Raw genomic sequence first — 21,379 nt, 5'->3', positions numbered from 1 at the left:
TAGCCTGGATGATCTCCAGGTGCTGAAGTCCTGCCTGAAGAACCAGTCTGAGGGCAATGGAGAGCAAAAACACTGGGACTGGCTCAGGGCTCACCCCCACTGGGCTTTTACACCTGTGTAACTCCAGTGGCTTTAGAGGACTTACACTGAGTATCAGAGTCAAATAAAGCATATGTTGTTTGCATGAGATTAAAAACACCTGAGGAGAGATAAAATCAGGAAGCATGTAAATAATTTCCATGGTATTTTTTTGTTTAAAAATAACCTAGAGAACTTCCTATTGAGGCGAAGAAGAGGGCTTTGTGGAAAAGGAACTCCCCAGAACCTGTTTCTTCTTCAAAGTGGGTCTGTAGGCACTGCTCAAGTACTGCAAGTAGTAGAGCCACGTACATGTACTCTGCACAGCCAGTATGCTCTGCTACTCAGCAGCATTAATTGATCTGGGCAAACTCCCACTCTAATGCTTCAGTATTTCTGCCTTTACCTGTGTGAACTTGTCCAGACATAGCTTAGGGACCCCTGCATGGGGTAGTGTTATACATGCCATGCATTGTATGCCAATACTTAACTGTCAAGAGATGAGCATTTCCAGCAAATGCACTCTAATACATTTTTTTTCCTCTGTGGTTTCCTCTCTGTTTAATAAACATTTTTGTTTGAATGAGAAAGCAAATAAATTCTGCCACATTCCTCCTTTCTGCATCAGTGTACTCGGAACATAATGTGGGCTAAGGACAAAAATGCTGTAGAAGCATCTTTTGGAAATATTGACAGTGAATTGTTGGTAAGAACTAAGTAAGGCTCCAGTGAGCTCGTATGTAGTGCGCTAATTGTGTTCCTGAGCAGTGATTGGATTAGGCTGTTCTTGAGTGAATTTAAGCCAACTAAGAAACATAGGAAGGTATAAAAAAAAGAACACCCATTTACCTGATTGTTACAAGCGACAATGATATGCTCTGGTTCTGGCATTACACTGCTTTTCTGCGCCACAAGTGTGTCTTTGGTATGTCCTGGAAGACGATAGGAAGAAAAGAGTCCATAGTATTGCTTCATACAGAGAGGATGACCAGACAGCTGTCCACGAGCAAAATCAACAGGTAAAGCATGGCTGGAGAGAGACAAGGAGAAAAACGAAGCCAGAAAAAATAGAGGGGAGAGAGGGGAGAGAGACAGAAAGGAAAAGAAATCTAATCTGTCCTTTGTTCTGTTACAATTAGATCAGGTATAACACAAATTGAATAATAAAACAAGATTACAGTATAAGGGAAATAGATGAATTCCCATACCAAAGTTAAATACATCATTCCTGGCAGCCTCATGCATATTCATTAAGCAATTGTATTATTGTCTAGTGGAAAGGGAAAGAATAGCAGGTCATGAACAGCTCTGTGATGTGAGTGGGAAGCCTGCCTAGAAGAGACCCCCAGAAACTTAACAGGATGGAAATCAGCAGAACAGCTGGAAAAGATGTAGCACTTAGGAAAAAGTACTGATGAAATTCAGTACAAATCACAAAAGACTTGCACTGCCCGGGATGGTTAGGGTGGTGTGTGAGAGGGTCTCCTCTCCTGGACCTGAGGATCATGCCCGATGGATGGGAACAGCCTGGACAATAACAAGGGTCTTTTCCTCTTTTCCAGACAGCTTCCCTTAGATGCTAATCCTTCCTTAGATCTATGCTGAAAACCTGTTCCCTTGGCAGGTGGAAACAATATCTCCTAGAAGGCCTCTTCAGTGGTCAGGAAAAGTGTTATCACAATTATGATTATGGATTGTAAAATATCCTGCTGACACTGGCAGCAGGAAATAATGTCACTTGGGAGAGGCTGCAGGACCAAAGATGGAAGAAGATCTTGTGGTGGAGTTTTCCTTCAGCAAAAGAGGACTAAGCTTCCAGCCTACCAGAGAGGGGCAAAGACGAACACCAAGAGGGTTACTGCGAAACAGCTGATACAGGCTAATGTTTTATGCTAGGTTATCATGTTAAAACTGTCAAAAGTTCTGAGGGATATTTGCTCAGTTCAGTTACTGGCCCTGTGAAACTCTGTGTATCACTTATTTCATTGTAAAGTCGCTCGATTTTTTGTTCCTCATCAACAAAATAGAGCTATTAGTGTTTCCTTTCTCCCACGTTTTACATAATGCAGACATCCTCTTATATTTAACACATTATTTAGCACATGGGATCATAGTTGGGAAACATTGCTGCAGGAGTGGTAAAGATTATCTATGATGATCAAAAATAGTGAATTAGCAGGATGGAATTAGATAAGACAAGCTATGATTACAGCAGTCAAGGAATGGGTTATTAACTCTAATGGGACTCCAAAAATAGACACTGATTTAGTAGATGTATGTCTAGGATCTTACTACTCTTGTGTGAGTAAGTTACGTTTTGTTTGAAATACTTAGTCCTGGCAACTATATGGAGTATCTGCACAACTAAATTCTTGGGTTGGAATTTTGTGCGTGATGCACATTGAATGATCCAAGAGAAGCTAGGAGTACAATAACTGCTAGAAGTCTTTAACAGTGACGTAAGGAATCGAAAATGTAATTATGATGAGGAAACAGAAGGGGTCAGAAGCTAACGTTAATAACGGTAGGAGCACGCTCTAGTGAGGAGTTGCATGACCACTGATCTAAGGCAGGCAACTCTGATCAGAGGAGTCTTTGGATCTAGACAATTGAGGTCAAAATACTAAAAATTTAAATTATCCTTTGGCTAAGGAATGTGATTTCTTATCTCAAATGCTGTCATATAGAGATGCAGTGAACTACATTAGTATGCAATAGCATATCACAGCATGTCAGTGATGATCTATACAATTCCATGGCATTTCTTGGACAAAAATACATGTTCTTGAGTAAGTACCTCTTCTATACTTTCTGAATAGCTGTCAGACTTTGGACTGGAAAGTTGAACAGTCATTTCCTATATCTTTTGTCTAATTCATAGATAATAAGAGCTGAGTTATCTACTATGGATTTTTTTTTTGCTTCCGTCATCCAAATAAATATTGGCTACAGCATATAGTGCAGGTCTCTTGTATTTCCAGATGGGAAATACACTATGGTGTATACCACTGTGGTGCAGTGTCTGTTGTGCTTGGCTCTCCGCTGTTTTTATTCTTCAGACAGCAGTGATTTCAGCAATAATTTTGGAACACAGTAAGCACTGCTTCTTAGATGCTGTTATGAGCTACTTTATGCAGGCCCTAAAGAATGATGGAGTGCCCCCCCCCACACACTTTATGCCCAGAAAGTAAAAATGGAATAATCAACTTTTTTGTTATTATTATTAGCCACGTCACTGAACCAGAGTGCCTGTGATGAGGGTTCTTCCTTCTGATGTACTACTATTCTTTTTTTCTGGAGGGGTGGGGAGCTAATATTGAAAATGTGAGGTGCAATACCTGTGAGGGAGTGTCCCATCCTGGCAGTTCTCAGGTACCTGGGGACATTGACAGTTTGTGTTACTGCACATTGTTTGAGGCCAAAGAGCACAGACTTCTTGGTGTATTCTCAATAGGTTTGTTAGGCAAATAGTGTTTGTACTTTGGGCTGAACTGTACATTTGAAAATGATGACTACCACGCATCAAAAAGAATCCTTTGCTGACCTGCTAGATTTCAGTAATAAAGCAGAAAGCATATGAAAAACTGCTGAAGCAGCCATGCTGGAGCCCCATGCCTTCCAAATGTTGGAGCAGTCCAATGCAGCCTGACTTTGGGGATGTCAGAGCATCTCTGAATCAGAAGCCTTGCTGAAACTCAAACAGCAGCTCTCCTTCCAAGCTACTTACGTGTCCAGTAAAGCTTTATAGTCTTGCACTCCCGAAATGAGATTGGCAGCAAACCTGCAAGCAGAAGATAGAAGTGACATCAGTCTTTTGTCATTCAGCAGCATTGGGCTGTTTCTGAGAGACAGAGGAGAGCCTGAATGATTGATTATACAGCATAAGGCAAGAAAGTCTTCTGATTTGACAAAAAGAGCCCCCTTCACCCTCCACCCAAAACAAAATTAATTTATGTCAAGAGAAGTATGAAATCCTAGAAATGATCCTATCAAATGGTTAAACAAAACTACCACAGGAGGAAGCCTGAAAGCAGTTATTTAGAGAATGGGAGCAGAGTCTGAATATTTAATAGGATCCCTAACATGGGTTTCAATACCAACACTCATACACTGTCCAATTTATTAAAGTACTTCCTGTCCTAAGCAGATAGTCTTTCTGCAGGGCTGTGGACAGGTGTATTATTTCCTGACACTGCCCATTTGTGCTATGTCTGAATGGGAGGCTCTGAGAAAGGTTTTTAGAAAGCTGTATACACAATAAATTTAGTCAGTAATGAATAGAAGCATTTATAGTTATGTTTAAAGTAAAATAAAAAGATCCATTGGCTGTCTATGCAAAATGTTAAAATAACACATATTGGCTTCAAGGTTCTGCCTGTTTTATAATAGCATAAATTCATATGCGGTTAATTCTTTCGGTAATGAGCAACTGGAGAGTGCTGAAAGCAAAGAAGAAAATTGGACTATAAGAAGGTAGATTTCATCTGGTTTACTGCCTAAAAGGAGAAAATATTTTGGCAAAGGCTGAAAATTGAATCCTTTTTTAAGGGTGCCTGGAGAGGTATATTATGTACTTGTCTACTTGTTTACCTTTTCACTTTTTAAAAGATTGTAACCACCCGTAACAGTTCAAAGTAAAAAGGTCAATTCAGGGGCTGGGAAGAAGGGGCCTAAGAAAGCCCTGTTGCTGGGAAGAATGATTTCTGAATTTTATTCTTAAACAACCCCTGTTGTTTCTGGTGCCCTTCTGGGCACCCAAAAGGGACAATCAATGCTAGTGTGATCTTTTTGCTATGCAGGGTGGGTAGGATTCATAGTGATGGCATGTTAAAGATTGTTTTTCTTTAAAAATGTTTCAGGAATTTGCATTTCTTTTTCCCAGCAAGAAATGGTTTACTTGAATTACACAGTGAATCACTTTACAAATATTCCTTTAAAAAAGGATAAATGCCTTGGCATGTATTTTTTCTAATGCAATAAATGTAATAGTAATTACACTTTTATTTCTGAATCTCAGTATGAGTAGCTCCAGCAACACTGCCCTCAGCCAGTAGGCCTACTAGGGAGTCATTTAACGGTAACAGCCCTTATTTTTTAATGAAAGTTGATTGTCTCTGTGCCAAAGCAATGTATTTAAAATATCCTTTCATTTAGCAAAAGCTGCAAAGTCTTAGTACATTACCTTAGCTGGTCGTTTACATCCTTGAAATACTGACGAGCAAAAATAATTGCTGGGCTAGAATTGACTGGAAGAGCTAGCCGGTTGTTGAGGTACATGTCATCGAGCCAGTAGTTAAACACCTGAGGGAAGGGGACAGAAAATCTTGCAGTCACAAACAACAAGCTGAAAGGCAATCTGTGAGGGGGGAAGTGCTTGGTGCACCCTGTGTCAGGCATGGGGTCTGATTGATGGAGCCGCTGAGCTTTTTCAGTCTGGGCTTTCAGACCTGAGCTGAAATCAGCTGCAATTTCATAATTCTATTTTTTAATCAATGGCAATATGTGTTCCATTAAAAAGGAAACAGCTCCTGTATTGTGGTGATTTTGATATTTTTGTTGCTTGTTTCTCTCTACAATGAAAAGATCTTTGAGTACAACATGCTAACTACTGGCTCCTGAATAGCATCTGGGATATATTCAGTAGGTGGTTAGAATTTTACTTTTGGTGGCTTTCCTCATGGGGCTACAAATATTTGTCAGTAATGCTAAGATGGTCTATTGTTAGCCTTCAAATACCATCACAGTGTAGCTGAACACAGAGTGAGAAAGGAATGTCCTAAGCTTAATGGCTTGGTCCTGCAGATACAGACATGTGGATAGGGTCCATTGGTGCGAATGCAGATTACTGATGCTTGACCCAGACAGACGCACAATAAATTTTTAACCATTTTTATTGAAAACATAGGGGTATGGTAAAAGTATTCCTTTATGTCTGAGCAGAGTTTGAAGAATCATTGTGTAGAAAATGGAGGATTTCTTAAAAAGATCAAGTGATCTGTCTGAGTTTATCAGGCAAGCTTTGCATATAGTAACTATAAACAACAACCAAATTATGCAAAAATAATTATGAATGCATGCGAAAAAGTTTTCCTCTGAGATATTTCATTGCTGTTAGAACAGATGCTTCCCTCACATTCTCTGGAGTCTTCAAGAGAACAGGCTAGAGCTGTATTCTTAACAAGTTAAATTCCAAATTATAACATTATAGTTTATCTAAAGAAACAGGTATGTAAGTTTAATGACCAGCATTTAAAGTTGAGATGTTTCAGAAAACCTTTTTAAATGCTTTCTCTATGATTTTTATGCTATAAGCAGTTAAATTTACATTTTTCTCTTGGTAGTGGTAATCAGGAACTCTATTTTATTTAATAAATGTTTAATTTAGCCACCAAAGCCATGAAGGTCTATGACCAGAATAACAAAAAGAGACTGGGTGGTATTTAGTAGGGCCCTCAGACTGCAGCAGCAAGTAGTTCATAAAGTAAGCGCTGCTTTCAAAATAAAAGCCATCTTGCCAACACCATAGCCTTTTTTTCTGAGTACAGCAAAAATTTGATTGTCTGAAGTTTCTTATGGATCACGCTACTGGAGAGTTAAGGGAGACCCATGTGTCACTGATGTCAATAGCAAGCCTGCAAGATTTCAGTGAATCCATGAAATCACTTGGTGTGTCTCTTTCTTGCTGGGACAGGACTTCAATAAAATCAGTGTTTCTAACTTTCAGCTGCCGTATTCTAACAAGGTCAATGCAGGCAGCATGGATTGTGACTGTATGGAGTGATCAGATCTATTTTATGCACAGATATTTAATTTTCCTGTCTTGGGAAGCAGAAACCTGGACTTCTTAAAAGACTGAGGTCTCAGCATGGTCTATGCTATATATTGTATACATAGTATATGTATATATAGAATGAATGAATATATATATATAAAATCTGCAAAGAGAGTACTTTTGGGAAAGTATATGGTATACTGTGACACTGAATGGCAAATGATAGCCTTATTTTAAAAGAAAGATTCCTACTTTAAAATATTCCAGAGTAATTTTACTGGATCAGAGCTTTGGCTAGATGTGTATGCAGAGCACTTTTTATAGCCCTATCAGAATGCATTTTTCATTTTAATAAAAATTCCAAATCTTACTATCTAAGGGAAAATTTGGAATTACATCCAAAAAGGATGTAGTATAGTGCTTCTTACAGATAAGCTGATACCTGTGTCGTATCATGCATGAATCCCCACATTGATCTCAACAAACTGTTGACCTGAAAACTTAATAACGATGTCGATTTTGACATTGTTTGCGAAGTCTGGCCTGATAAGTATGAAATATTCATTCTCTCAAGTAGAATCTGATGTGACCCCTGTTCTGCAGTGACCCATTGAAAAATCGCTGCAGAAAGCAGTGACCGCATATAGAACATCACAAATAGCTTATAAATGAGCGTCCTCCAACACAAGTGATTACTTTTCTAATCTGCATATGCTTACCCAGTTTGCTGTCTTTTCCCTTCTTTCCTCGAGGATTTGCTGCAAGGATTCCCCTAGGCCTCCTGCAATTCCAAATTGCTCCACGATGACCTTGGTCTTTCTAAACTGCTCCTCTGGCACCAAGTGTTTCATGCAGTGTAGGTACATGTGTAAGGTCTGTTGCAGTGGTGGGACTGGAAGTTTTGGCACTGTCTAATCGTTAAAAAAAAAAGAGATGAGTAAATAATTCTACCTGTTCCCAAAATGTCCTAGGTTTGTTTGTTTGTTTGTTTTCATTAGAGAGGCAGAGGGAATATTTTGAATACAGTATTTTGGAGTAGTATATTGGTTCAGACTGAGTGCTGATTTTGAGAGCTGCATGTCAGAGCCAATGTGTATAAAAATGGATGTCCTGGATGAAACCAAGGTCTGTCTAGCCCAGCAGTCTTTGACAACAGTCAGTAATAGATACTTAGGAAAACAGCAGAGGAATCAAGGCAGGTTCAGAGCTGGTTTCCAGTCCCCAGAGCAAGGGCAAGGGGGAAGTGCTTTGAAAAAAAATTGAGGAATGGGGGTCCTCTGAGCTCAAATTCCAACTCTGCCTTTGGACATCGACAGAAAAGTCAATGCAGCATTACATTTTCCTGTTTGGATACTGAAGATCACAGATACTCATAAAAAGTGTTGTAGGATTAAGTACCTATTATTCAGGAAGATGCAAATCCAGTTTAGCCTGTAATGCATCCTGAATCTTGGGCTATGTTTAGTCAGGACATATCTCTTCTGTCATTGATTTCTCGGTCAGTGGAAATAGATGTGCCAAATAGTATTTCTTGTTGATACCTTGGTTTGACCCTATCTTTCTGGGTAGGCTTACTATTAATTTCATGGCTCTACTAAGGACAAAAACTTTAAACCCAAGGGGTTTAGATGACTAACTTTAGGTATACACACCCGGTATCTTTTAATTGAACTTGCAAATGAATCCTGTGTGATAGTCTGATAGTTCTGCACTGTTAAGAAATAATTGTATGCCCTCTCTGACTATGTAGTAATGCATCTGTTGTTGTATAATAGTATTTCACTTACTGGAGTTCTTCACAGGATGTTAGGAGGATGAATGAATATATTCAGATATGAGAAGTACTAACAGTAGAGCAAAGTTCCTGATTGTAAACTGCTGCAGAATAAGTAAGATTCCCTGAAATAAATTAGCTCTGGAACAGAGCTTGTTTTACAAGTAACTTTTAAATTAATTTACATTAAATTTACAGCATTAGTCTTACTGTCAGCTGCCAACAGTCATATATCTTCAGTCATTTTTGTTTTCTTTTGTTTTCTTTTCCCAGAAACAGTCACTTACTGTCTCATTTTTACTGCACGTATCTTTCTCCTTCTTCTGCATGGGTTTTTCTAGGACAGGCATTCCTGCATTTCTTTTGATATCTTTTGTTGAGGACAGAAACTGAAGCCACTCGGGGGTACTTATGGAGCCTCACGCCTCAGTTCTGGAAATAGAAAAGATTTAGTGTCTAGTCAGTACCCATTATTTATAATCAAAATGTACATGGGGAATATTCCCTGCGCAAGCATGCACAGAAGATTCAGAATGCAAAACTAAAGAGAAATAGAAGTATCGCTTTCAAAACTACTGTACTAAGCCCTGTGGAGATTACTCTGACATTCTGTTTGTCTTATTTCACTATAAATTTCTTTATCCAGAACTATCTGATGCACAGAAATGGTCTCTTTTCAACATGGTTTATTTTGTCACTCTAATTTACTTCGCAATGCATCTTGCTGTGATCTGCACATGGGTCTGTGTTATTACTGTTCATTAGCTGGAGGAAGGAGGTAACTTTTCTTTGGATGTTCTTATGTCAACACAGGTCATAGTAAAGCTGCAGTTATCTGTCTAAGGTTCTTATATGCCCTCCCTTTACCATTGTATCTGAGAGCACCAATCTTTACATGTATTTATCATTGCACAGCTCCATGGACACAGTGAAATGCTATTATCTCTGCTTTAAAGATGTGGGAGCTATGGAATGGAGGCTTAGTGGAGACGTGCCTTCCCCCCATGCATGCTAGAAGCTTGCAGGGTGCAAGTGCTCATGGAGCCCAGCCCCAGCGGCTCTGTGAGCCTGGGTGGGCAGCAACTGGTAGGACAGTGGGGGGATTGGGAGAGGTGGTATGCGCTGTGCTTCAGCTCCTCCACAGATCAGTCTTTCCAAATGGCAGAGACCTATCCAGGGAGACTACTTAGCCTGCCAAAAGTCACAGAAGTCATCTGTGACAGAGCAAATAATTCCATTTGTGTCTCCTAGGTATTGTGGTTATCCGTGTGTTCACCTCTAAAGATGCCTCTTATTCCTTTTTTTATACAGAATAAGCCATACTGGCACACACATTTCTTCTGGTATAATAGTGCCCACCCCAATAAATTGTCCTTCAGTTATGGTGGTAGAGTCAAGGCAGAATAACTTCTATGTGTGCAGACAGATCAGGGTTTTTTTAATTACTTTGCACTGTGAATATGCAAAATATAAAAGTAAACATCTCTTGACTAAGTAGAAAATAATGTTATATTTCCTTTATGAAACCCTTGGGACTATAAATGTAGGGCACTTGAATTATTTCTACAATGCTTTTAAAAATGATTTGAATGAAAATGTACGTTATATGAAAGTGAGGTGAACAGTTCTGGATAGAGCTGGGCATGGAGGGTTGTGCATTATTGCTTTCCCAAGGAACCACCTTGGCTCTCTCAGTCTTTTGGACTCAGAACAGCTCTGAGAATAGGTACATGGTCACTGAACATCCTTTGTCGTTCCTGTCCTGTTCCTGTACTGAATTGGCTGCCAGTGGTGCCGTGTGTTGTGAAGTAGATTGTATAAGGTTGAGAGATGTCCCCAGGGTACTGCAATGAGCCACATACCAAACTCATGTTGATCTGTCATCTGCTCAGGATTTCAGCACAGGTGAGAGACTATTTCCCTTGCTGAAAGGCCACATTAACCCGCTGCATTGCTCAGCTCCCTCTCATGTACTACACAAATCTCATCACATATTAGTGAATGCCTAACAACACAGGTACAAAACACTTCAAATAACAGACATGTCCTGTAACTCCTAAAAGACCGTGGCTTGCCAAGTTGTTTAGGTGCTAGCCTCAACTCCTGACCTGCGTTCAAATGCAGAGCAGCCATTTTGTCTTCAGGGTCCCCAGAGCCTTTTTCCCTGAGAGGAAAAGTCTTGCTTGGTATTCTTTTCACTGGGACTTTTGTTCTTTCCTTATTTCTTATTTCCTTATTCTTATTTCCTTCTTTCTTTCTTTCCTTATATTTTTTGTCACACTACAATAAATATCACACTAACTCAAAGTCCATATTGGCTCTGTTTATGTGGGAAATGTTATTAATAGCAGCCCCACATATCTGTAAAATCAGTACAAAGAGTTGGGTGGTAGTGTCAGCCTAAACTGTCCTTTTCTCTGTTGTGTGGATGAACTGAAGCTTTGTTTCTGGTTCAAGCGCTGCCAGCTTAGCACCATACCCAATCCCAAATTTGCTTAATACTGGACAGGGAAAAAACTGACACAAGAGAAAATCCTAGAGAAATTCAAGATGACTTCAGAGTTTCTCACTCAGCTGTGAGGTGCATTGTCAAAGTTATTAGGCCAAAAAAATTAATCCTAGCTGCTTTTATTTACAGCTGGCTTAGCTGGAGGGCTGTGGTGAGCAGCTTAGAGGGGAGGCTGCGCATCGCTGCCCGCAAGGGAGCTGGGTGGCCTTTCCCGCAGCTCAAAGCGGCAGCAGAAATCCACAACAAAAGGGACTGATCTCTCCCGTAGTAGGCAACAAAAAAGGACTGACAGATCTAGCCCACGTGCTTATATTTGAGTTCTCCGTACATTCTGGACTCGGAGGCAGCTTGCAGTGTATAATGTCATTGCGGCATTACGCTTAGCCCCCATCTATTCCTGCTCATTCTCGATGTTATCAGGAAGATATGCTTAAAGTTATCAGGAAGATATGCTTCAAGTGCGCGCTGCTATGACCTTTTACATTATTACGGGAATCGGAACCGCCTTAGCGCCTCATGTAAATTCCCTGCCGGCTGCAGGAGCGGCAGGGCTCGTCGGGGTGCGCTCACCTTTCCTCCTGGGACCGGCTTTCTCGCCCCGACGCGTTCCCACGCGTTAGCCCCGGGACAGCGCCCTCCCTCCAGGGCAACCCGCCGCAGCGGGGCCCGCGGGCAGCAGCAACGGGGCGGCCCCGGGGGCTGCCGCCGGCCCCGAGGGACAAGGGCCGGCGCCGCGGACCGGCCGAGCCGAGCCGAGCCCGTGGGAACCGCCGCCGCTCCGCGCCGCTGCCGCTCCCTGCGGCACCGGGCTCCCGGCCCGCGACTCGCAGCGCCCGCGCTTTTTGTCGCTCTCGGGGGTGTGGGCGGCGCGGGCCGAGGGGGAGTCGCGCCGTCGGGGCGCCCGGGGGTGCGGGCGGCGGCGGCCGAGGGCGAGCCGCGCCGTCGGGGCGCTCACGGGCGCGGGAAGGCGGCGGGGCGCGTAGCCGCCCGCCCGCCCTTACCTGCTCGGCGAGGCGCTCCCGGCCGGGGCTCCGCGGGGCCCGGCGGCGTCCCGGCGGCTCTGTCCAAGGTACCGCGGCCGCCGCCTCCCTCCCCGGCCAAGTCCCCTCTGGGGCGGGGGGCGTGCGGAGCGCGGCTCGTCCCCCCGCCGCCGCCGCCTGGCTCCTCCCCGCCCCGCTGCCCGGCGCCGCCCGGCCCCGGCACGCCCCGGGAGTGCGTGCAACAGGCGCTGCCGCCCGCCCTCCGCTCCCGGGGGCAGCAAGGCGTCGTGCCCAGCCTCTCGGCTTGAAATGCCCCTCGTTCAGTTTGTGACTAACAGTGAAACTGCTACTAATTCGCTTCGTGCCGGTTTTGTCCCAGAAAGGCCGAGGGGAGCTGGGGCAGAGCCCGGGCTCTCACCACTCCCCTTTACTGCAGGTCGAGGTTAGCCGCTGCTTCTCGGGCTGCCCGGCGGCGCCGAGGGTGGGGGTCTCCGGGAAGGCGAGGTGCTAAGCTATCGGTGACCGTCTTAGCCCAAGCTCGTGCAAATACCAGGGATTTACCTTCCGTGCTAATTTGTGTCACAGCGGGACACCTGCGGCTCTTGAAAGCTGCTCCTGCACCGCACCCGAAAAGGGCGGGCAGCCCTGCTTGCGAGGCCACCTGCCGCCCCGCCAGGCGCGGCGGCAACGGTCCGGGGAGCGGCGGCAGGGGTCGGGGAGCGGCGGCAGCGGTGCCGGGCTCTGCGGGAGCGGTCCGGGGAGCGGCGGCAGGGGTCGGGGAGCGGCGGCAGCGGTCCCGGGCTCTACGGGAGAGATGCGGGGCGGCTCTAGAAGCGGAGCGGGCGGCGGCGGTGCGGGAGCCCCGCACAGACCCGGCGCTCGAATAAGGCGGCCAGGAGAAATGCGGGCGGCCCCCTGGACACGGCGGAAAGCCGCTGCTGCCGCAATCCGGGTCATCGCAAGGAGCGGCTGTATTTTAGGAAAACGGGATTCAACTCTTACCCGCATTCCTTGTTGCTTTACTTTTGCTAAACCCGCCGTGCCATTTCTTAGTCGCCTTTTCATTAGTTTTGTACCCTTTGAGCAGCGATTCGAGTGTCCCCGAAAGCGACTAGAACAATGCGAGGTCAGTCAGTCCATCGCAGTTAAATAGGATTGATGAACGATTTCTCTGTTCCTCTTTCGCGGCGCTCATTTCCCTAGAGAACTGGTGGCAACTGTTTCATAGTTGCTGTTGCCGTTTGTATCTTTTTCTGCACTTGAGAAAATAAGTCATTTAATTATTTTCCTAATGAGGTGGGAATTTAAATAAACGATTTTATTTTATATCAAGGGAAACGTCCAGGGCAAAACATGCGCTGTGGTTCCAATCTGTGGTTTGATAAAGGTTTCCGCTTTTTGTAAAGGTTTGAATGAAGCAGCTCACCCATCTTTTCTTTGTTTTGTTTAATCCTTATCGGCTATATTGTGGTGGACACTGTGATTGGGGCAGCATTAAGGACCGAGAAAGGCGTTTTAAAGTATTTCGTATCTACTTGCTGGAAATGTAATTTCTGGAATATATGAAAATTTAAATTCACGAATGAAAAGTGTGAAAATATGAGATAGCATCAAGATGCCGTTTTTAGGTGATCGATAGCATGTTTGCAGTGCCATGTTGTTTGCTCGGATTTGTTAACATAGGTTTTGAAGAAAAAAAAGAACATTTTGTATTCAGGTTTTCTCTTGGGTGATTTTGGTAAATTATGAGGTTGGGGTTATGAGGAATTCTTACCATATGAATTACACTGAGCATAACGATCCCCTTCCCTCAAGCGACTCACATCAATGAAACAAAGACAATCGATCCCCTTCAGTTCAATTTATTTAGATCATATTATTCTTGTAGTTTGGACTTCAACATAATACAGCATATTGCACGTACCGGAGAGCAGCACAAGAGAAAAAAATGAGTACAATGCTTCAGTTTATTCCCAAAGAAGAATAAGTTGTTGTGATAGTTGTTGCTCCTCTTAAATATATGAAACCAACTGAAAATCTAAGTATATGTACACAAGATTTATTAAGTCCCTGAATATGCCATTTTTTAATTTATTACACACTTTTTTGCTTTTCTTATATTTTTACAGAGATATACAGTATGTCACACACAGTTTGAGCTCAAGAAAACTTTGCACAATTAGACCCCAGCTATGAGGCTGGGTTTTGTTTTTGTTTTTTTTGGAAGGACCATCACAGATTTATGCCAATGATAACTCAGATAATCTTCTTCGGGACTGACTCCCCGCCTCCCACCCACCTTGCCAGAATGCTGAAGGAAATACCGATTAAAAATAAGTGTAGAAGAAGAAAGCCATTACATCATGACAAAGGTTAAAATGTATATATTGCACGTTGGTACATAAATGTATGGCAATAACGCTTTCATCCCCCTTTCCCTCCCTTCCACATGCCAATTCTTGTTACCAGGGGCTGGGCAGCTCAGAGTAACCTAACTGTATTCATAGTCTGAACAGTCCTCCTCAGACGCCCCTGTCAGGTCTCTGTGGTAGGAGTCCACATTGTTCTCTGTTTCACCAGCTGGATAGAGGCTTTTGCCCTTGCCTTTGCGCTCCTCCATTTTAATGGTGTCATAGAGTCCTTTAGGTGCTTCTTCCAGAAGGATGTTCCTCTCCGAGTGAGAGGGTTTCATTTGGCAGACGTTTTTGAGGAAGAGGAGAACAGGGGCATAAAGCACATTAGCAAGACCCATTCCCAGGTTAAGCTGCACGAAACCCATGGTGTGCACAATCTGGCCGGCCACAATGGGCCCCAGGGCATATGCCACGGAGTAGGAGATGTCTGCGATGGCGTAGATGCTGCCATAGACAGACACGTGGCGCACATCCACCAGGAAGGCCAGGGTGGGCAGCAGGGCCGTGTCCACCAAGGCGATCCCAAAGCAAATGCCACAGAGGGGGACGACGACCTGCCCGAAATTCCTACAGGCTGGCACCACACAGGAGCTGGCGCCAATGATGGCCATGCCGAGGGCCCCGTAAAACCATTGGAGGTGGGGGTACTTGGCAGCCAGCCTGACAGTGATGTAGACGCCCAGCACGTGGGGGAAGAAGGCAGGCAGCCAGGTGAGGCCCATCTCCCACTCCGTGGCCCCCATGGACTCCTTCATCCAGTTGGCGATGGTGGGCTCCAGGAAGGCGAGGGGGATGTTGCAGGTGGTGAGGGCACCGGCCACCACGGCGATGTAGGGGTCGGCCATGAGGCGGTGGATGGGGGTGCCGACGGGCATGTTGGCCCGCGCCCCGCTGGCACAGGGCGGCACCAGGACGAGCAGCAGCAGCCCGTCGAGGAGGCAGACGCAGGCCAGCACCAGGAAGGGCACCCGCTTGCCGGCGAACTCGTAGAGGACGCCGCCGAAGGGGGGCGCCGCCAGGCTGCCGAAGGAGATGAAGGCCAGCGCCGTGCCCAGGGCGCGGCTGCGCGCCGGCTCCTCGGCGTAGCGGTCGGCGATCATGGCGATGCCCGCCGTGTCGGCGAAGGCCGAGCCCAGCCCCTGCAGGCTGCGCGCCGCGAACAGCGTCGCGTAGTTCTCCGCGAAGGCGAAGGTGGCGGTGGAGAGGAACATGACGGCCAGGCCGATGAGCAGCGGCACGTCGTAGCCCACGCGGTCGATGAAGGTGCCGCTGAGGGGGTTCACCAGCAGCTGCAGGATGGCCTTGGAGGCGAAGAGCACCCCGATCTGCACGTCCTCGTTGCCCGCCGCCGCGGCCGCCGGGTACCGTGCGAAGAGCCGGCTCCGGTTGCCGCCGCCGCCGCTCTCGTTGCCCCCCGCCGCCGCCGCCGCGGGAGCGGCGCCCCCCCCGCCGCCGCGCATCGCCGCGATGTAGTCGGGGATGATGGGCACGATGACCATGTAGAGCATGTTGTCCAGCAGCAGCGCCACGCACACGATGACCAGCAGCAGCCGCCGCTGCCGCCGCGCGTCCTGCATCGCGCTGCCCAGCCGCCGCCGCCGCTCGCCCACGGCGTCCGAGAGCCGCGCCACGGCGGCCCGCGCCCGCCCCGCGTCCCCCGCGCCCGCCATCGCCGCCGCCTCAGCGCCGCCGCCCCGCCGCCCGCATGGGGCACGGCGGGGGCGGCCCCGCCGCCGCCTCCCCCGCCGCTACCGGAGCGAGAGCCGCCCGCGCCCGCCGCTCACCTCCCGGCGGCCGCCACCAGCCCTCGCCGCCGCTCTGAGGCGGATCCGAGGGGCCGGCCCTCCATCATGACACTAATAAGCGCCGCGGAGAGAAACCCCACCCGCCCCCCACGCACCGCGCCGGCCCCGCTCCCTCCCTCCGCCCTCCCTCCGCGCCCCCCAGGCGGCCCCGCCGCCGCCGCCGCCGGCTCCACGCCCCGCCCCGCCCGGCCCCGCGCGGAGGTAACGCGGCGGCGGCGGGCGCCCAACCCGGCCGCCTGCGGGGCGCCGCCAGTCCCTGCCCCGGGGGGGGGGGGGCGGGCGGCCCCGGCGGCGGCGGTAGGGGCCCGCCGGTAGCCCGCGTCCCCGGACGGCGCGGCCGCCCGCAGCCCCCGGGGCGACCTCGGAGCGTCGCGGCCGCCCCCTCGCCCCGTCGTTTGCCGCCGCTGCCGGGGAGCGCAGGGCAGGGCGTGCGCGGGGGCGGTGGCGCGGCCCGATGCCGGTCCCGCCGGGCGCCCGCCGCAGCCTGCGGGCAGCGCTGCCTTGCCTAGTTGCCTAGGACGGTCCGTGCGGGGCCGCGCTCGCCGCAGGCAGCGGCAGCGCCGCGGGGCTTTCTTTCAGCGCCGGGGGTGGGTAGCGGGCCATGAGCGCGGCGGCCCCTGCGCCGTGCGAGCCCCAAATGCCCCCTCCCACCTTCCCTCCCTCTGCTTGGGCCGCGGGGAAGCCGCTGCCCCTCCCCGGACCGCCGCTGTCACTGTGCCTGCACGGAGGGGCTGCGGCGCCGTGGGTGCTGCCGTCAAACCGGACAGCTACTCGCCGGGACTCCTGCCCGAGGTCCCGGGGGCTGCGGGTAGACGAACCCGCCGACCTCCGGGGGCTGCCCGCCGTCCCCGGGCCCAGCTCGGCTTCCCGGGGCAGCCCGGGTGCCCCTCGCCCCGGGGCTGCGCTCCAACCCCTGGCCGCGTCCGAGGCACGCGAGACGGGCCAGGGGGTCGGGGCTTCCCAGGAACGAGACCTTCACAAACCCAGGTTTGAGCCCCACACGTCCACGGGCAGCGTGAAAGTGAGCATGTCTGCCCTGGGGGAAGCGGTCCAGTCTTCAGAGGTGGTTTAAGATAGAGTAGAAAGCAGAGACTAATGCAGTTAGCCTCGTTGTGTGAATGTATGACGTTTAGTTAGACACATATCCTGGAAAAAATCAAGTCTACGGGTATTACAGTCTTGCCACATTTTGTCTGGCCAGCTGTTCCAGCTATAAGCCTTATGGAACAGAGATGTTGCTCAGTTCAGATTCTTCAGTATTAGGAAGATACTCCTGGCATAAAACAGAGGTTAAATACCGTCACTTCTATAGCAGAAATGACACGTGGACTGATCCAAGGAATATCTTTGCAGAATGATGTATGAAATAATTAGATCTTGAAGCTGAACCGTCAGTGGGTGGATGTGGAGTTCGATGCCTTCATTTGCTTGCGTAGCACTCCACTGGGTTTCTGCGGCCGAAAGGAAGGTGATTTATTCTGTCAGTTGCTGCATCTTGCTCTTTTGAAAGAAAACTGTCCAGATGACCAGAAAGACTTTAAGACAGATCTCTGCATGGAGTGGCATACTGATCTGATTGCACTTACACAGAAGCGAAGGCTTTAAGCACACTTACAGTATTAATACCTTTTAGACATCCATATCGTCATTATTAACATTATTTGTTATTCATTTTTTACCCATGATATAAAACTTCAGAAATACACCACTGACAATAGGAGTAAAGCTCTCGAGATGGGACTCTAAAGAGGATAATATTCTAAATGCTCGAAAAGACTGTCTCAGAGTGTGGACAGAAAATATCTGAAAGAGGCTTACTTGAAGGGTACTGAGCTAAGGCCAAGGCTGCTGTGCTTGGCTGCACGGTCCAGGTTACTTGTTGTCTGTGAGCATGATCTTGTTGCTAGTGGGCGAAAAAACCCCAAACCAAAACCCTGCACCCCATCCTCCTAGAGTTCCCAGAGTAGACCCAGAGGGAACACATTAAAGAAGTGTTCCTGAGAGAACACATGAGTGGAGGAAGAACAGCTCTTAGGATAATAAGAAAACTGCTGATGGAAGAAAGGAAGGAAGAAAACTTCTTCCTTTTTGGGATGGATGTCACGTTTACAGTAGATGGTAATGGGTTGGGGGGAGATACGACTTTGGATTATTGCTCTGCTGCAGTCAGGAGTATTGGAATCTTGGCTCTTGCTTGATGAGGCACTTTATTTGATTAAAGTTTCCCTTTTAATCAGAGATATGGCCATTTCCCGTCTCTAAAATGGAATCTGGCTCTGGGGGTCATGTCTGGATAATAAAGGGACTGCTTCTCTTGTCTCGGGGGAGCTGATATTGAATTTATTGCCATCAAGGGAAAGCAGAATTATACTTGTAAAATGTTGCATAATAAATTTAGCCTTCTTAGTAAATCAAATCAGCTGATACCGTTATCTACAACAGATGCGTCATCACTACGTGGGCTTCTTTGACTGGATGGAACTAATGGGGAGAAGCTGTACCTTCAAATGAGGTCAGAGTTGGTGGACCCACAGCGAATTAAACTAAAATAAGACTCCTCAGTGTTTGGCTTAGAAACTCATAATTATCTTTGAGATGGGACTTTAGGGTGAGATGACATGAAATTACTTTTTAAATTTTGTTCTGTTATTCCAAAGCCCAGGAGATATGGCACTGATTTTGGCTTGAGAGGAAGAATGTGGAGGAGGTAATGTACTTCATTTGTCCTGCAATGCAGAACATTCAGTTTTGGAAAACCACTTTTAATGTCAAGGAGACAGAGAAGATTTGAGGTCTGTATAAAGAATGGAATTGACTAGACTAGGCTTACTTACTCCTTTCTTTGTTCTAAAGGCTGTAGATGAAGGAAAGTACAGTTCACGGTTCTGTCCTATTCCAGAATTTCTTCTTAGATTTCTTGTGCCCAGAAAAAAGCTCAGGGGTGGAAATCACATTTAAGATCTTCCCGATTTCAGAAACAACAGATAATATATAACATGTGTAACCATATAAACCCATCCTTCTAATTATGATATCAGTTCAAGTGGGACATGAGTGGAGAGTGGGGCTTAGTACTAGTACTGTTGGTTCTACTTCTGACAGTCACTTCAGATTTAAAAGAAAGACCTAACTAGCTCAGGAATTTTTGAAAATAAGATGTTTCTATCCAAACAGAAAAATTAATATGCTAGTAGCTAAACAGAAAAAATGGCTGTGTACAATCTGCACTTGCTTGTCTTGCTTCGTACTGAATTGATGGTCCTTGTACTTTGGAATGACAGTTGTTTTAAATGTTATATGAGGGTGATCTTACAGACAGAGAGAAGTAACCACGGCTGGGATGCACACTGCTATCAAGAATGGACTGAAGTTAACGGAGTGTCCCTAGGAATCTTTCTTGCACATGAGAAAAACTTTTTGATATAGGGAGTCCAAATGCAATGACTCAGAGAGTTAAGAGTTCTTCATGTCTGCAAAATATTAATTTTCTTAATAGCTCTAGTACTTAATGTCTGTAATACAGAGCTTGTCCTCTTAAGCGTATGGCAATATGTTTTAGCACTTAATGCTGAGCTATTTCTGTATTTCTTTTCTACATCATTTCTGATTAAAAGACTTGCATAGCTGATCCTGTCAAATCGGAGAGACTCACCTCATTTAACAAATGTGTTATTATAATCTTTAGAGGTGCGGTGGGAGAAAAGAGAGATCGAATGTAGAGTCCATTTTAACAACTTCATTTCAAACACATTTTTGTGCATGAAATGGGAGTCTATAGAACAGAAACCAATGCATTATTTCTGTGAGTGGAATTACTGAGAAGATGCTGGTATTTTGCCTTAGTATGTCAGTGGTAGATGATCTTCCTGATTTTCCCACCAAGCACTAACATCTTCATATGACTGAAAGCAAAAGACAGAGGCACATGCAGATGCACACACAGACACACACATGCACAGATGCTTTGGAGACTTAAGGAAAGGGGGAGTTGTGGCAGTGGTTGGCAAAGCCCAGTGGCTGTGATTCTCCAGGGCAGCACTGGGGGAAGGTGCAGGGGACTTGGCTGGCCCTTGCCTCTGGTACAGGCTCTCCCGGCTGGGGTTACCCTCTCCAGTTGCCCTGTGCAGCCTGGCTCCATCACCAGTCACAGACTGCATTCAAACACGTACTGGCAGTGAGATGCTGGCCCACTAGGCTTTAAGGCAGTTTGAGCAGTCCCCATTGACAGTACCTATGTGGCAAGCTTTAGCCCATTAAATCAACAGCACTTTTTGCCATTAACGGTAATGGGCTACTTGCCACGGCTTTGTGGGAAGACCTTGTCTGTTGCAATTCTTTGTCAAAACTTCCAGTGTGATTGAGATGTGACTAGGGATGGGGACTCTACATTAAAGCATGCCCATCCATTTCTGTAAAAGCTGTGTTTAATAAGCAAGACTTCTCTTTAAAAATGGTTGGCATAGCATCTCTTTTTTTAGGAATGGTAAATGATCGGGTTTTTTTCACATTGTACCCATATTTCATGTGGTTTGAAAACTGCTGTCATATTGCTTCGGTCTTTGGCAAATACTGTTTAGAGTGAGACAGAAAAATAGATGAGAAAGAGGTAAAAGACGAAAAGTAATTCGAGGGTTTGTATCTAAGCTTATGTTAGCTCTAGCAATAGTTGATATTCTTGTTAGTTGTAATAGACAGTTGTGCAGTTAGAGTTAAAAGAGAGCTATTAAATTATAGCGTGTATCTTCCAACCCTGAAAGTACAATATATTCTCTAGAATAAACTCTTGATGTCTCTACTTTTAAGTGGTTAGGCCAATGGCATTTCCCCTTCCTTCTTTGGAGAATACTTTGCTGTGCAATAAAGTTCACTGCTTGAATAGTTTCCTAATTTGTTCAGCTTGATATTTTTTTTCCTGTTTTGCTCCCTGGATGCCTAGGTCTCCTTTATGTGTCACCTTCAACCATCCTTTTCTCTTCTTGTGTGTTTGCATCCTTCAAACGTTTCCTTTAGTCAGTCACAGACTAGATGAGAACTGCAAGTGTGTCAT

The 21,379-nt window shown here is 46.5% G+C and overlaps 3 protein-coding genes across 12 annotated transcripts in view; 1 reads left to right on the top strand and 2 right to left on the bottom strand.

Annotated features, from left to right (window-relative positions):
* The window catches only part of CHAT (choline O-acetyltransferase), a 33,524-nt gene extending 21,281 nt beyond the window's left edge, over positions 1–12,243 (bottom strand). The window contains exons 1-7 of the mRNA XM_068951227.1: positions 12,135–12,243; positions 8,912–9,056; positions 7,570–7,761; positions 5,261–5,379; positions 3,806–3,859; positions 3,417–3,454; positions 928–1,010 (exon numbers count right to left, since the gene is read on the bottom strand). Of these exons, the coding sequence (XP_068807328.1) occupies positions 928–1,010; positions 3,417–3,454; positions 3,806–3,859; positions 5,261–5,379; positions 7,570–7,761; positions 8,912–8,974 (549 nt within the window). The 5' untranslated portion in view covers positions 8,975–9,056; positions 12,135–12,243. The remainder of the gene's footprint in view (positions 1–927; positions 1,011–3,416; positions 3,455–3,805; positions 3,860–5,260; positions 5,380–7,569; positions 7,762–8,911; positions 9,057–12,134) is intronic.
* The window catches only part of LRIT1 (leucine rich repeat, Ig-like and transmembrane domains 1), a 136,309-nt gene that overhangs the window by 38,162 nt on the left and 76,768 nt on the right, over positions 1–21,379 (top strand). The window lies entirely within an intron of this gene.
* SLC18A3 (solute carrier family 18 member A3) lies at positions 13,975–16,197 on the bottom strand. Its single transcript, XM_009686106.2, has one exon. The coding sequence runs from the start codon at positions 16,195–16,197 to the stop codon at positions 14,605–14,607; it is 1,593 nt and encodes a 530-aa protein (XP_009684401.2). The 3' UTR covers positions 13,975–14,604.

This window comes from Struthio camelus, chromosome 7 (genome assembly GCF_040807025.1).
Source record: "Struthio camelus isolate bStrCam1 chromosome 7, bStrCam1.hap1, whole genome shotgun sequence".
NCBI lineage: Eukaryota > Metazoa > Chordata > Aves > Struthioniformes > Struthionidae > Struthio > Struthio camelus.
The sequence above is the reverse complement of the archived record's forward strand: the minus strand, read 5'-3'. Positions and strand labels throughout refer to the sequence as shown.

Excerpts from the sequence above, each read along its gene's own strand:
- SLC18A3 (XM_009686106.2), bottom strand. The coding sequence starts at position 16,197 with ATGGCGGGCGCGGGGGACGCGGGGCGGGCGCGGGCCGCCGTGGCGCGG.